Source organism: Schistocerca serialis, chromosome 3 (assembly GCF_023864345.2).
Source record: "Schistocerca serialis cubense isolate TAMUIC-IGC-003099 chromosome 3, iqSchSeri2.2, whole genome shotgun sequence".
Lineage (NCBI taxonomy): Eukaryota > Metazoa > Arthropoda > Insecta > Orthoptera > Acrididae > Schistocerca > Schistocerca serialis.
In genome coordinates this window covers 656487250-656501651 of record NC_064640.1, presented here as the reverse complement: position 1 = coordinate 656501651, position 14402 = coordinate 656487250, and the positions used below count along the sequence as shown (strand labels likewise).

Here is a 14402-nt window from a genome sequence, read left to right as displayed (position 1 = left end):
ACTGTCTAGGCATGGTTGAACTACAGACAACACGAGCTGTGTACCTCCTTCCTGGTGGAATGACGAACTGATCGGCTGTCAGACCCCCCCCCCCCCCCCCGTGTACCTCCCATGGAAAGTATTTCTTGCCCATTGTCCATAAGACTGTTTCTGCTTCTTATTCTCTAAGGGATCAATTTCTGCAGTTTGTCCCCATTTAGTAAAATCACCTTGTATATAACAGAGATACTTTGCCAAATGATCAATCCTCATGTTGTATTACTATAAACACAATCTGCAGTACATGTTCTGTCACAGTCTCCAAGAGAAACTTTATCAGAAGTACCTATATGAGCTCTCTTCTCTAACACTTTTTACTCCCTGAGAGAATACTCATTTTGCTGGAAAGTTTGGAGATAATGGATCTGTTGTTCCCATCAACAGATATGGATCCATACAGTTCACGCAAACAGGGGTAAGCCTTGTACAACTGATATGTGCAGGAAGTTCCCCAGAGGTTACCTGTGAGCTATTATTTTGCTTTAACAGCTATTCACTCTATCTCCATGCAGTACACTTCAAAGTTGAGGCATTTTTGTGTAGCTTCCTTGCCGTTCTCTACAACATACAATGCTACATTGGTGTGCCCAATGGTAGTTGCTGAAACATGCCCAGAGATAATGGTAATGGGAGATTGGAAGCACAGGCCAGCTGCCTAACTCAAAAATCTTGAGATAACCAGGCCCACACTCCATAACTACTCACTGGGCCTCTGAGAGGAGATGGAACACAACAATTGGAGGTTAGACTTGCAGTACAGAAAGGGAAGTGGTCCTGCACAGGTTCGGGGTCCCATGTTCCCTAACTACATCCACACAAAAATGTTATGGACCCCTTGACAAAAGGGAGTGGGGATGGTGCAAGAAGACTATGGAATCGACATGGAGAATGTGAAAGGTAACTTCCTCTTGTCAGCAGGTCATGCCAGTGTAGTAGCCCAATAAAAAAAGTGTTTTCACAGTAAAAACATGGCCTATGTAATGCCTTCCATTGTCTGGAGTCTGTAATCAAGGTGAAACTGTGCTACTATGGAGATTTACCCAAAACTACTGTTTGTTAGAGCCTTTGAATTGAATAGCCCAATAGCAATCACGGTAAAATTAACAGCAAAAACAGAGTGTTCTTACGAGGTATCAGCAGACTGACACAAATGTATAAAAGCTGACATACTCAATAACCTTCAGGTAATGGGACTTAATAAGGACTAGGCAGGAAAGTTATCCAGGATTATGGGCAAGGAAGATACATTGGTACAAGATGAGAGAGAACTGAACTATGGGATGCCAACGACGGCCCTGAAAGTGCCCAAATTCATTTACTATTTATTGTTCATTCATTCATTTTATGCGGGCGTGTGAGGGATACACTTTCCTCTGCTCCTGAAGTGATATTCCACCACCCACACAACCTACACAACATCCTGGTCCATCTTGATGCCACTCTCTCCCAACCCCTTTCCACATGAGTCATATTCCTGTGGAACACCCAGATGCAAGACCTGCCCGATTCCCCCATCCAGCAGATCATACTCCAGCCCCACCACAGGCAGGGCCACCAGCGAAAGCAGCCATGTCATAAAGCAGCTCTGCTGCAATTTCTGCACAGATTTCCATATGGACATGACCACCAATCAAATGCCCATTCGAATAAACAGCCACTGCCGAACTGTGTCCAAGACAAGAGTTGACCACCCAGTGGCAGGAGATACTGCTGAGCACAACGTGCTCAATTTGAATCGCTGATTTACAACCTGTGCCATCTGAACCCTTCTCCACAGCATCAGCTTTCCTGCGAGTTAGTCTTCAAACAATACTTTGTTCCTGCAATCCTCTTCTTTGCATTTTCAAAACCTAAGCATATGGTATATTATCTGATTCTTAGAGTGCATAGCCTGCAATGCATTTACCAACACACGCAAAATGGAATGTCTTTACAATAAATTATAAAATGAGGCAAATACATTTATAGGGCTGGCTCTGAGCACTATGGGACTTAACATCTGTGGTCATCAGTCCCCTAGAACTTAGAACTACTTAAACCTAACTAACCTAAGGACATCACACACAACCATGCCCGAGGCAGGATTTGAACCTGCGACCGTAGTAGTCGCGCGGTCATTTATAGGGTTAACCAGAGGGAGAGCAATGCAAATTCTGAAGTTCAGAAATTTGTGATCAACCATACAAATTTTCTCACCTGAGACAAATCTTCGTTTCACAAGTGACAGTCTGTAGCCTGCACCAACCAGCTCAAACTCTAAGCCCGACAGAGTAGTACCTTCACAATTAAATTGTGTTGCTATAGTGCTCTGATTACTTGGACCATTAGTCACTTCCAAACGTGCCCTCAGGGAACCAACACCATGATTTTCACTATGTTGGGAGAGTTCCGTGAATTTCCATAAAGCACGATTATTTTCTGGCTGCCTATATAAAACAGTAACAACAGAATTGTTCAAACAAACTTACACACAAGAAATCTAAAATTTAAAAAATATGACTAATGTAATTTTATGTCTGGATAAGTTTTATTATAAAAAATTAAGACTAAATTTGATAAATGTGAATATGAAGAATATTTCTCTTAAAATTTTACCAGAACTGTGAAGTTTGTTGACCATAATAGCACATACAATACTTTAAGAAAACAATAAAACATGTGAAAGGGTGAGAGATATATACGGAAAAAGAAGCTAATCTGAAATTAAATGTATTTCAAATCGAATTTATGTCACTGTTTGGAAGCTGCTTTTATATACAAAAAAATGCAGAATTTCTATAAGGAAAAAAGTAAAGGAATTAAAATATCTTGTAAAAGGAAAGTTATATGCATATATTCCAAAATAAGTCAGTCTCTTGTATTACTTGCATTCAACAAAAATTACAGAAATACTACAGAAAGGTATTAAAATATCCAAATATATGCATATTATTACAGAAAATGGTAATACAATTCAGACCATATGGAAAACTGTAAAATAGACATGAAAACTAGCCAATGCAGATGTGAGTATCACAACTGCACTGCAATAATCACTTACTCAATACAGCATCAAAAGTCCAGTCAAATACTCAAGTTTAAAAAGCAAATTCCACCAACAAATTTTCAGAAGTCATTCATGGACATTTCTTGAATATTTTAATCTTTGTATCTGTACTATAATGAAAACATCTGCACAACAGTGTAAAGATCAGAAGTATGCAATATGTCTTTTGTCTGGCAACAAACTTGCTATATTCACCATCAGTATTTGTTGTTAACAACAATAATGCCTACTTTACTCTTTCGCCTCAACTTTCCATTCAGCACTGTTCAGTTCTGCCTCGGGATTTTCAGTTGTTAATACATTGATTTATGTGCCACAGTAACAGAGAGCTGGAGACAAAAGAAGGACAGAGGACTTGAGAGAGGATTAATCGTATTTTGGCAGAATGATTGGTGACTTGTTGCAAAAGATGTAGAGGGTAAAGAAAAAAATGCCACACTTCATGATCAGCATGCGAGTCCTCAACCCAGTTTAAGACACAAATATCTAGCAAAATCTAGATCCACCAATAGATCTCATAGAGATTTGATTTTAAGAACGAGGCTCTGGCAATGTTGTAACTACATGCTATATGGTCAATAACAGATAGCATAAAATTTGTGCTGCTCTGGAGCTGCCCCATTAGCTCAGTGAGATGAGGCAACACCATGAGAAATGATATGCTGACTTATGGATGTTCAAGTCATATTCACATCAAACTTTTTATTACAGTTAAAATATCAAATTGTATCCAATTTACACCTCCACATTGAGGTATCTTGTGTATTTCTTTCAGTTACTGTTACCTTTATTTAAATTTTAAGATATAACATGAACCTGTGAGACATAAACAACCACTTTGTTTCATCCATGACACAAATAAAGCAAATAACATATAATATTGCATAAAGTATCATCATCTGTATCCAATGAGGCACAAAAGCACAATAAGTACTAGGTTACACTAGACTGCACATTATGCTATGCGCAATAGTTCCATTCTGTACGTTTTACGTCCAGGCTTATCTTCACAGAGCTGGAACATATTCGTACGAGCAACATTCACATTACAAAATATGTTCAAAGCAACCACCTTGCATTTGTAAACACTTCATCACTTGACGGATCATACTTTGCTGGACACTATGCAACACAACTGCACCCACATTGCCGAACCAGCATGCACTTGAGCTGTTGCGCTGCGTATCTCCATGGGTGGAGTACTACTAACATGTCCCTCTAAGCGTTCCCATGAATAAAAATCTTGTGGATAATGTCTGGGGAACATGGAGGCCAGAACATTGGACCTCCACGCCCAATCGATTTCCCTGGAAATGCTTCATTTAAATAGTTACGCACATTCATTCCAAAGTATGGTGGTGCACCATCATGCTGAAACCATAGCCGCTGCCGAACACCAAAGGAACGTTTTCTAATGCGTCAAGCGAAGTATTACAAAGGAACGTATGATACAGCGGTACATTCATATTGTCCACCAACAGCTAAGGGCCCAAAAGCAATCCTCCCAAGATTACAGCCCACATATTTATGCCAAAGCGTGCCTGAATGTCACATTTACGAATTACATGGGTTGAGTTCTGACCAATAATGGTTGTTGTGGAGACTGAAAATACATTCACAAGTGAAGCTAAGCTTGTCAGTCCATACAACATTTTTTATAAACTGTTCACAAAACTTAACTTGTTGAGTACTGTCTTCTGGCTGCTGGTATTGAGTTAACCTGTAATGACACGAATGCAGTTCTTTATCATTTAACACTTCAGCAACCCACATTTCACATACCTGGGATGGCTTGCAATATTCTAGGTACATGGGCGAGGTGACTGATCAACAGTTTCAAGAATCAGGTACTCTGTTTGTGGAATATGTCCAGTCCTTGAACAACCTCTGTCTACCACTTGTGGACAAAGATTACTGGTTTCCTGAATGCGTTGCACCCGCAATGAAAAAAATTGTTATAAAGGTGGTGTCTTTATGGAAACAGTGCAGCATACACACGAGCAGCAGCAGCTTGATTTCTGGATGCACCTAGTACCAAAAGTATATAACATGCTCATTGTTTGTGTACTCCATTGGGAGCCACTCTACATCAACTTGAAATGACCAGTTATGGTTGTGCACGGTGCAGATAGTAGGCAGTTTATGGATACCACTGTCATAATAGGCTATTGTCAGGTGACAAAATAACGTCTTGCTTACAAGCGACAAGAACTAGGGAATGAACATCTAAAAGATAAAAAAGGAACCTGACAATGATTTGAACTATAGCTCCATGGTGGATGTGGATTTGATGTCCCAGTCTTCTAACTTGGCTACAATTGCTGCTACAGTAATCCGAGGTGATACATTTTCCTCTGCATGTTCCGATGCCCTGCGTGATGACAGTAGTATTGTCATCTCATTGTGTTCACACAAGTGTTTTTAAAATGCACCTGGCCCGATTCTGCTACCTAAACCTTAGCCTTGAATTTGGATGAGGAATTACATGCCAACCCCCAAGTGTGGCATGTTTTCTTCATCCTGTGTACTACTATAGCCTATATATGATGCTAAGGAAATTAACTATCTATATGGAAGGTGGTTTAAAGTGAGTCTGTACTGTTGGAATCTGAACAGTAACATTTAAAAGAAATTGCTAATTCAGTGTGATGCACAATCAACAAATGATCGGCAATTTTATTGTAACAAAAATTGAATGCATGACCCATTTTAATGCAACTGGTGCTTATGCAAGTTCAATATCCAGCTTGACTGAGCTATCAACTGCATTTACATAGAACTGATTCTCACAAACCAACGAACTACAGCAATTTCTCACTCATTTACCAGCTATCCACAATTTTAACAATAAATTTTGTGACAGAAAGGACAGAGTCACCATATGGCTACAGCGATTCAGATAGTGGAACCACAGATTGCTGCATCGTTCGCCATCTATATGTGTCATTAGGTACAAGAACTTTTCTTGCCTACTTCCTTGACCACCAAAAACACTATTAGGAAGCACCGTAGAACTAAAACTGTGTCACTCCTAAATGCCGAGTGTAACAAGCACAGATATTTCCAACAAACATACAGTTTACGTATTTCCTTCTCTTACTTTGTATTGTATTATGTTGTTTTGTATGTTAACTGGGGGCCTAGAAACGACTAAGAGTCTACACCCTCACTGCAGTGTCCGCAACCCCCACGATAACTACCGCAGTCCACTTCACCCATCCATCGCCCCACACCAAACCACTCTTTCAGGGTTATTGTGTGGTTCAGTCCCTGGTGGACCTCCCCCCCCTCCCCCTCCCCCACAGAACGTCTCACACCATACAAGTGTACCCCCTATGTTTGTGTGGTAGAGTAATGGTGGCATACACATACATGGAGAACTTGTTTACGCAGCAATCGCCGACATAGTGTAGAGGTGGAATAAGGAGAACCAACCCGCATTCGCCAAGGCAGATGGAAAACTACCTAAAAACCATCCACAGACTGGCCAGCTCATCAGATCTCGACAGCCGTGTGTTAGACTGCACGACTAATGGGGTGGGCTTTCTTTTACTTAGCGAGACCAGATATTTATTCTGAACTCTTCTCATAGGAAAAATTACACAAACATTCTTGTATATACTTAGTTGTTCCACACTATGAGAGATCAAAAGGTAACTAATCCAAAATAAGTTAAAGATAACATTTTTGTATCCAGCGATGAACTTATTAACTATGCATACTATTACAATTTTACTGCCAGAAATGGCTTTTACTTGGGAAATTTTACATGTGGTGTATTTGGACAAAATTTTTTTAAGAGTGCTGTGAATTCAATTTCACACCAAAGTAAAGATTAATAGTGGCAGGACCATCACAAGGAAGGAAAGTACAATTGTAACAAATGTAATGTATCAGAGGCAGAGTGTTACTTATTTATTTTTTCAGATTTACATCCTCGTATCTGTGGGATGATCTTCAAATAACTGAGACATAACATTACACAGCTATATGAGTCTTGCTGAAGGTAATATGTCACCTGCCTGTTGCAGCACTAGTCTCAGGCCACAGTGGACAGTCAAGGGAGTATGCGGGCCATCCGCCTGCATAATTTTGCAATTCGGTGCTGCAACAATCTGGCATAGTGTTCTGCACGCAACTGTCTATCATAGCAGTGGGCTTGATCGCTACATGCAATAGCATAAAGCAACATTTCACAGTCAAATGTGTGACAGCACAAAATACGCAGCCAGGGCAAAAACACAGGAGAGCCAAATAAATGTACACCTGCCTAGTATCCTGTAGGGACCCTGAGAGCACACACAAGTGCCGCAACATGACGGGGCATGGACTCAACTGATGTCTGAAGTAGTGGTGGAGGGAACTGACACCACGAATTCTGCAGGGCTGTCTATAAATCCCTAAAAGTATGAGAAGATGGAGATCTTTTCTGAACACCACGTCACAAGGCATCCTAGGTATGCTCAATAATGTTGATGTCTGGGGAATTTGGTGGCCAGCAGAAGTGTTTAAACTCAGGAAAGTGTTCCTGAAGCCATGCTGCAGCAATTCTGGATGTGTGGGGTGTTGCATTGCTCTGCTGGAATTGCCCAAGTCTGTTGGAATGCACAATGTACATGAATGGATGCAGGTGATTTGACAGGATGCTTACACATGTATCACATGTCAGAGTCATATCTAGGTGTATCAGGGGTTCCATATCGCCCCAACTGCACACACCCCACACTATTAAAGAGCCTCCACCAGCTAGAACAGTCCCCTGCTGACATGCAGGGTTCACGGATTCATGTGGTTGTCTCCATTCTCTTCAGTAGTCATTGGTCCCGTTCTTGCAGGATCTTTTTCCAGCTGCTGCGATGTCAGAGTGTTGATGTTTTACCGGGTTCCTGATATTCACTTTGCACTCATGAAATGGTCATATGGGAAAATCCCCACTTCATCCTTACCTCAGAGATGCTGTGCCCATCGCTCGTGTGCCAACTATACCACCACGTTCAAACTCACTTAAATGCTGATAGCCTGTCATTGCAGCAGCAGTGACTGAGCAAACAACTGCGCCAGACACTTGTTGTCTTAATTAGGCATTGCCGACTGCAGTGCCATGTTCTGCCTTTTTGTATCTCTGTATTTGAATACGTGCATGCCTATACCAGTTTTTTTGGCACTTCAGTGTACGTATCTCCACAGTTCAGTCAGAAATTTCATGCCATTGGTACTTTTCAATCCACTGGGGCAGTCTCTGTACTCATCATCAGTTGGATGTGAAACCAGGCAGCAACAAATTTAGCGAGGAGCACCTTCAACTTAGTGCACACACCAGTCTGAGCTGTCAGATAGTCCTGATGGTTATGGACTTCAAACTGGTATCACTGAGGTGAGGCCATCGCCCGACACTCCTGCCAGTCTTCTAGAGTTCTACGTTCAACTTGGGCTTAGCTACCTTAGTCCATGGACGCAGTACGCCACTCCAGCCATAAGCTCACTGCGCTACTGAGTGAACACCCATGTTGTGTCAGCAACGCCACAGTCATTGTTTCCACTAGCCGTTGTTGCTGTCTGTTGATTCCGCTGCTTCAACAGACACATTCCCTGCACACAGCCACAGTCAGCACCTGGGCTGCAGTCATTCACCTACTGTATGATAACCATTTAATAATGAAAAATTCTTTAGGGAGACAGCTTTCTCGGCCCTGTGTGCTCACTGTGGTACTGAAAGCTTCCATCCCCCACAGACATCAACACATACACCATTCTGGCGGCAGAAGTGGTCATCTTGGAACACTGGTGTCACTGTAATGATCAATAGAAATATTACACCACTGCAGAATATAAATATGAGGACCTGCTGAAAAGTAGTGCCCTCAAATTTATTATGTGAAAACTATTAAAATTTTTTAAAAATAAAGCAAATGTTATTAGCATTCTATACCTTTATTCTTCACGTTTACATATTTGCAGCCCTTTGCCACCAAAAGGTTCTGAATTGTAGCATGTAACATGGCGGTGTATTATGTAACTAAATGTGTGAGAAACAGCATGCTATAATCAAATTTGGAACCTGAAGCGATTATTCATACACAGAGAACCTTCTCCTTCAGCATGACAATACCACACCACACACAAGCGCTGCAACATCTGCAACAATCCAATGCCTTTGGGTTCACTGTCACTGATCATCCTCCTTACAGTCCCAACTTGGCCTCATCTGATTTTCATCTATCTCCAAAACTTGAAGAAAACCTTCGAGGACTTCACTTCGATAGTGATGATGCAATGCAAGCAGATGTGAAGTTGTGGCTTGGTGAACAAAGTCAAACACTGTAATGTGGTGGCATCAACAAACTGGTCTCTCACTGGAAAAAAAGTGTGGTTTTCTGTCACATTTATCTCTACAAACACTCTTATAACACTGTCCCAGTATCTTGGGGTCTGTGGCAGAACCCTCGTTTCATCATAGATAATGGAATGATTGAGTTCCAGACAGTGCTCAGCAATAGTTGATTTAGTTGCCTTTAGTTGGGTGTGCTCCGACGTTTTTTCAATCTGATGCCTACTGTCCTAGCTGTTTGGTCAGTGTACGACATGCCATATTGACAAGGTATATTAAAAATTGCTGGTTTCCATAGTCCTAGGTTATCTTTCACGTTTCCCCAGAAGCCCTCTTATTTTAGTAATTGGACAGAACACACACCTGATGATGTGCTTCCTGAGAATCCTGCTGATTTTGGCAGAAATGGATCCCACATATGGCAGATATGCTTGAGTCTTTGCCTCATCTTGCTTTTCTTCTAAATCTTGTGATGGAGTGGTTGATTGAAGGGCCTTCTGAATCTGTTTGGGCATGTATCCATTCTTGCAGAACACTGATCATAGATGCTCTATATTTACTGCCGAACTATCTGGCTCTGACAAAGTGTGTGCCCTGTGAACCAATATATTCAGATCTCTGTTGTTCTACACTCGGTAGTGACAGTTTGCAGGTGTAAATCAGTGTGTGTATGTTTTCAATGCACACTGTGGACGAACAAGTCGTCCGCTCTCCTTTTGACAAGTAAACTGAGAAATGGTAACTGGCCATTCTCTTCCATTTCCATGGTGAACTTACTATTTGGGTGACGAGAGTTCAGATGTTGCAAAAAATCACTGAGGCTATCCATGCCATGAGGCCAGAGCGCAAAAGTATAATCCATATACCTGAAGAAGCTTGTAGGTTTGTATCTAGCTAACTTTAATGCCTCTCCTTTAGATCTCTCCATGAACATACTGACAACCACTGGAGGCAGAGAGTTATCTTCTGTCTGCTCATAATATTGGTCCCCGTACAGAAAATGAGTTGAGGTCAGTATATACCTGAACAGATCCAACAAAGCATCAGCAAATTCCTCTGCAACTGTTTCCAACGTGTCATACTGAACAGGGATCTCACATCAAAACTGACCACTATATAACATTCTGTGATATGTAGTTGCACGAGACATTGGAAAAAGTCCCCTGAGTTGCAGATGTGATTAATACACTCCCCAATGCATGGGAACTGCAATTTCTTCAGGTACTTGGCTGTTTGTTATTCTCACGCATCAATGTTGCTGGCAAATGGGTGCAGTGGCACACATCCTTTACCCTTTGTGTACTTTTGGCAATCCATATAGTCTAGGTGGAAGTGGTGCTCTCATTTGTAGTTCATGGTGGAGACTTCCAGTCAACGAGCAGTACCTAATAGCGCCTGATGAAGGTAACAAGCCACACTTTTGAAATAGCATGCAAGAACAAGGCTGGCATCCGGCAGAATACCCAACAGCTTACAATGTCAACAGATTGCCAGGAAAGTCTGAAGAATAATACACTGAAGCACCAAAGAAACTTGTATAGTCATGCATATTCAAATACAGAGATATGTAAACAGGCAGAATATGGCGCTGTAGTCGGCAGTGCCTACGTAAGCCAACAAGGGTCTGGTGCAGTTGTTTGATCACTTACTGCTGCTACAATGGCAGGTTGTCAACATTTAAGCAAGTTTGAACATGGTGTTATAGTTGACAGCATCTCGTGGGTAGCGACAAAGTGGGAATCTTCCCATATGACCATTTGATGAGTGTACCATGAATATCACGAATCAGGTAAAACATCAAATCTCCGACATCGCTGCAACCAGAAAAAGATCCTGCAAGATTGGGACCAATAATGGCTAAAGAGAATTGTTCAATGTGACAGATGCAACCCTTCCCCAAATTGCTACAAATTTCAGTGCTGGACCATCAAGTGTCAGCACACGAACCATTCAACAAACCATCATCGATATGGGCTTTCGGAGCCAAAGGCCCACTCGTGTACCCTGGATGACTGCACGACACAAAGCTTTATGCCTCGACTGGGCCTGTCAAAACCAACATTGGACTGTTGATGACAGGAAACATGTTGCCTGGTTGGACGAGTGTCATTTCAAATTGTATTGAGCAGATGGATCTGTATGGGTATGGAGACTACCCCATGAATCCATGGACCCTTCATGTCAGCAGGGGACTGCTAAAACTGGTGGCGACTCTGTAATGGTGTGGGGCATGGACAGTTGGAGTGATATGGGACCCCTAATACATCTAGATAGGACTCTGACAGGTGACACATACAAAAGCATCCTGTCTGATCACCTGCATCCACTCGTGTACATTGTGCATTCCAATAGACTTGGGCAGTTCCAGCAGGTCAATGTGACACCCCACACGTCCAGAATGTTTACAGTGTGGCTCCAGGAACACTCTTCTGAGTTTAAACACTTCTGCTGGCCACCAAACGCCCCAGACATCAACATTACTGAGCATATCTGGGATGCCTTGCAACGTGCTGTTCAGAGATCTCCACCCTCTCATACTCTTAACGATTTATAGACAGCCCTGCAGGATTCGTGATGTCAATTCCCTCTAATACCACTTCTGTGTGCTTGTGGGGGTCCTACACAATATTAGGCAGGTGTAACAGTTTCTTTGGCTCTTCAGTGTATTTGTTTTATTTAAAAAGCTTTAAGAGTTCACATTAAAAATTTGGATTTGTTACTTTTCAGCACACCCTGGCACAGGGAAGTATACCAGATTATGGCTTCCAGAATCATTTGCTGGGGACAGAAATAGTCAAATAAGTAAGAGGTCACAGTTTTACTCTGTGTAAACCCCATGCATGAGAATGCCTGTAACCGCTGCACAAACGGTGCTTTGTTAGCAAGCAGGAAAGACTGCCTCATGTGATTTCGATATACTTATAACTTGCCATCAACATGTACAGTCTTAGAAAACCTGACTATCGGCCGGCTGCTGCAGAGTGTCGTTCACTTAAGAGGCCAATAAAACTGGCTGGCCCCAACAATTCTAAGTCCAGCCATCATCACTATCTGGCAACACTCCACAGGATGCGGTAGTGTTTAGATGAAGTGTCTGGGGGCTAATGGTATCTTCTGCTTGAGGTGTACCACTATAGTGATACCACTATAGTGATACCACTATAGTGCTGTTTCTCCTTGCAATCTAGTGGTAAACCTAGCACAATGTAGACTCAAAGCTCAGAGTCTGAGTCTACTCCTTCCATCATTTTTAAACCCTATTTCGACCATCTGCTAAATTTATCAGCCTGATAGAATCTCGAAGAAAATATGTATTTCTTTGTAACCCACGCGCAATACCAAAACCTCCCAGAAACATTTCTGAAAAAGATCTTGTGGGCAAGTCAAGATCAGAATAGTTAATGCTCAAGAATTTCCTTACCCTACAGCAGCCACCACCACTTGCTACCTGACTCCAGCCACCATCCAATCAGGTGATCATAACGTGGTGCAATGAGGTGCTCCTTGGGCACGTTTCTGCTCTTGTACTTGTAAGCATAAAATTGTTTCCTACCACAGTTTCAATTTCGCATGAAACCATATCTATAAACCACACAGTAACACAATATGCATGGGTTGCTACGAGAGTATTTATCAAATGTCATTTTCTTATGTAACCTTCTAGTATTTGTCTTGCAGTTAAATATTTGATTTTGCATACATAAATCTTACGAGATTTGTTTAAGCATTATGAAACAGAGCCGCAGGTGGAAAAAGGTCTAACACTTGTGCTTTGGGTTTAATAGAGGGTTCTGAACATTTGTGTTGTGTGAGGGCCAAGTGCTATCTGACAAATAGGGTGAGAAAAGGATTTTCTTGGTTCCAGAAAGATCATCCTGTCATGAACAATTTTCCACATTCAGGAAGTCTTGATAAGTGACACATGTAATGAACTGCAAACATTTACCAACCATGTGAACATGAATTCAATAGGGAAGTTTCGGAAGTCAATTGTAGGAACACCACATGCTCCAGTTCAAAGAAACACATATCAAAGGGTGTGACTATTACTGCATTTTTGCTTGAATGTCATGAGTTTGCTCACTGAGCATTCTTATTCAACATCGTAACTGGTGAAGAGTTTTGATTTCCTTATGTTAACTTCTTAAGATGAAATGAATGGCTGAACTTTCACAAAGGCATCTCCTCAAGTAAAGGGCAGTGTGAACAGATATTATTTTGCATCTGGTGGCACAAGAAGGGTGTTGTTCACTACTTTTCCCCAGTGGTGTATACATCGCATCTGGTATTTGCTTCCAGAAAGAAGACACACTCTGGTCACAGTGTAAGAAAAAATGACCAACAAAACTATACAGGAGTTAGTTTGTGAAGCCATCCTTCACAAACCCATTCTGCTGTACTTGCACCCTCAAATGTTTATCTTCCCCACCCCCTTTTTTAACAACCACCAAGTCCATTCCTTCCTAGATGAAAATGCTCTTCAAGACTGGCTTGATGACATCTTTAATTCCAAATGAGTCCTTTTTACAGGTTGGGATTGGTAAACCACTTGAGCACAGTCAGACTGTTTTAGATAATGTTAGAGAATATATTGTTGATGATTACTTTCTTTCGTTTACTATTTTGTTCAATAAATTAATGAAAAACAATATAAAAATATGCATTTTACAAATACAAATGAATTACTACATATCATGATACCCTTAATGTAAGTCTGTTTTAATTAACTGTGAACTATTTAAAATGAGTGTGCCTAGATAAACACTAATTGCTAAGATTTTACTCACTCTGGACTTCGAAATGGTCTGTGTTTACTTGCTATCCTGTGTCATACTACAACAGTTCGGAAATTTGGCAGTTAAGAGTATATGCATAAAGCAACCCAAATAATAAATTATTCAGTGACATAATTTCATAATTAAATTTGTGTATTTACAAAAACCAAAAGTTACATAAACAGAAGCAGAAAAAGGCATTATCAGGTGTGCA

General features: G+C 41.2%; 1 protein-coding gene across 2 annotated transcripts in view; it reads right to left on the bottom strand.

Annotated features, from left to right (window-relative positions):
* LOC126470537 (F-BAR domain only protein 2-like) overlaps positions 1–14402 on the bottom strand; it is a 302833-nt gene that overhangs the window by 30600 nt on the left and 257831 nt on the right. For both annotated transcript variants that reach the window (XM_050098467.1, XM_050098468.1), the window contains one exon: positions 2236–2465. In XM_050098467.1, coding sequence (XP_049954424.1) covers positions 2236–2465 — 230 coding nt within the window. The remainder of the gene's footprint in view (positions 1–2235; positions 2466–14402) is intronic.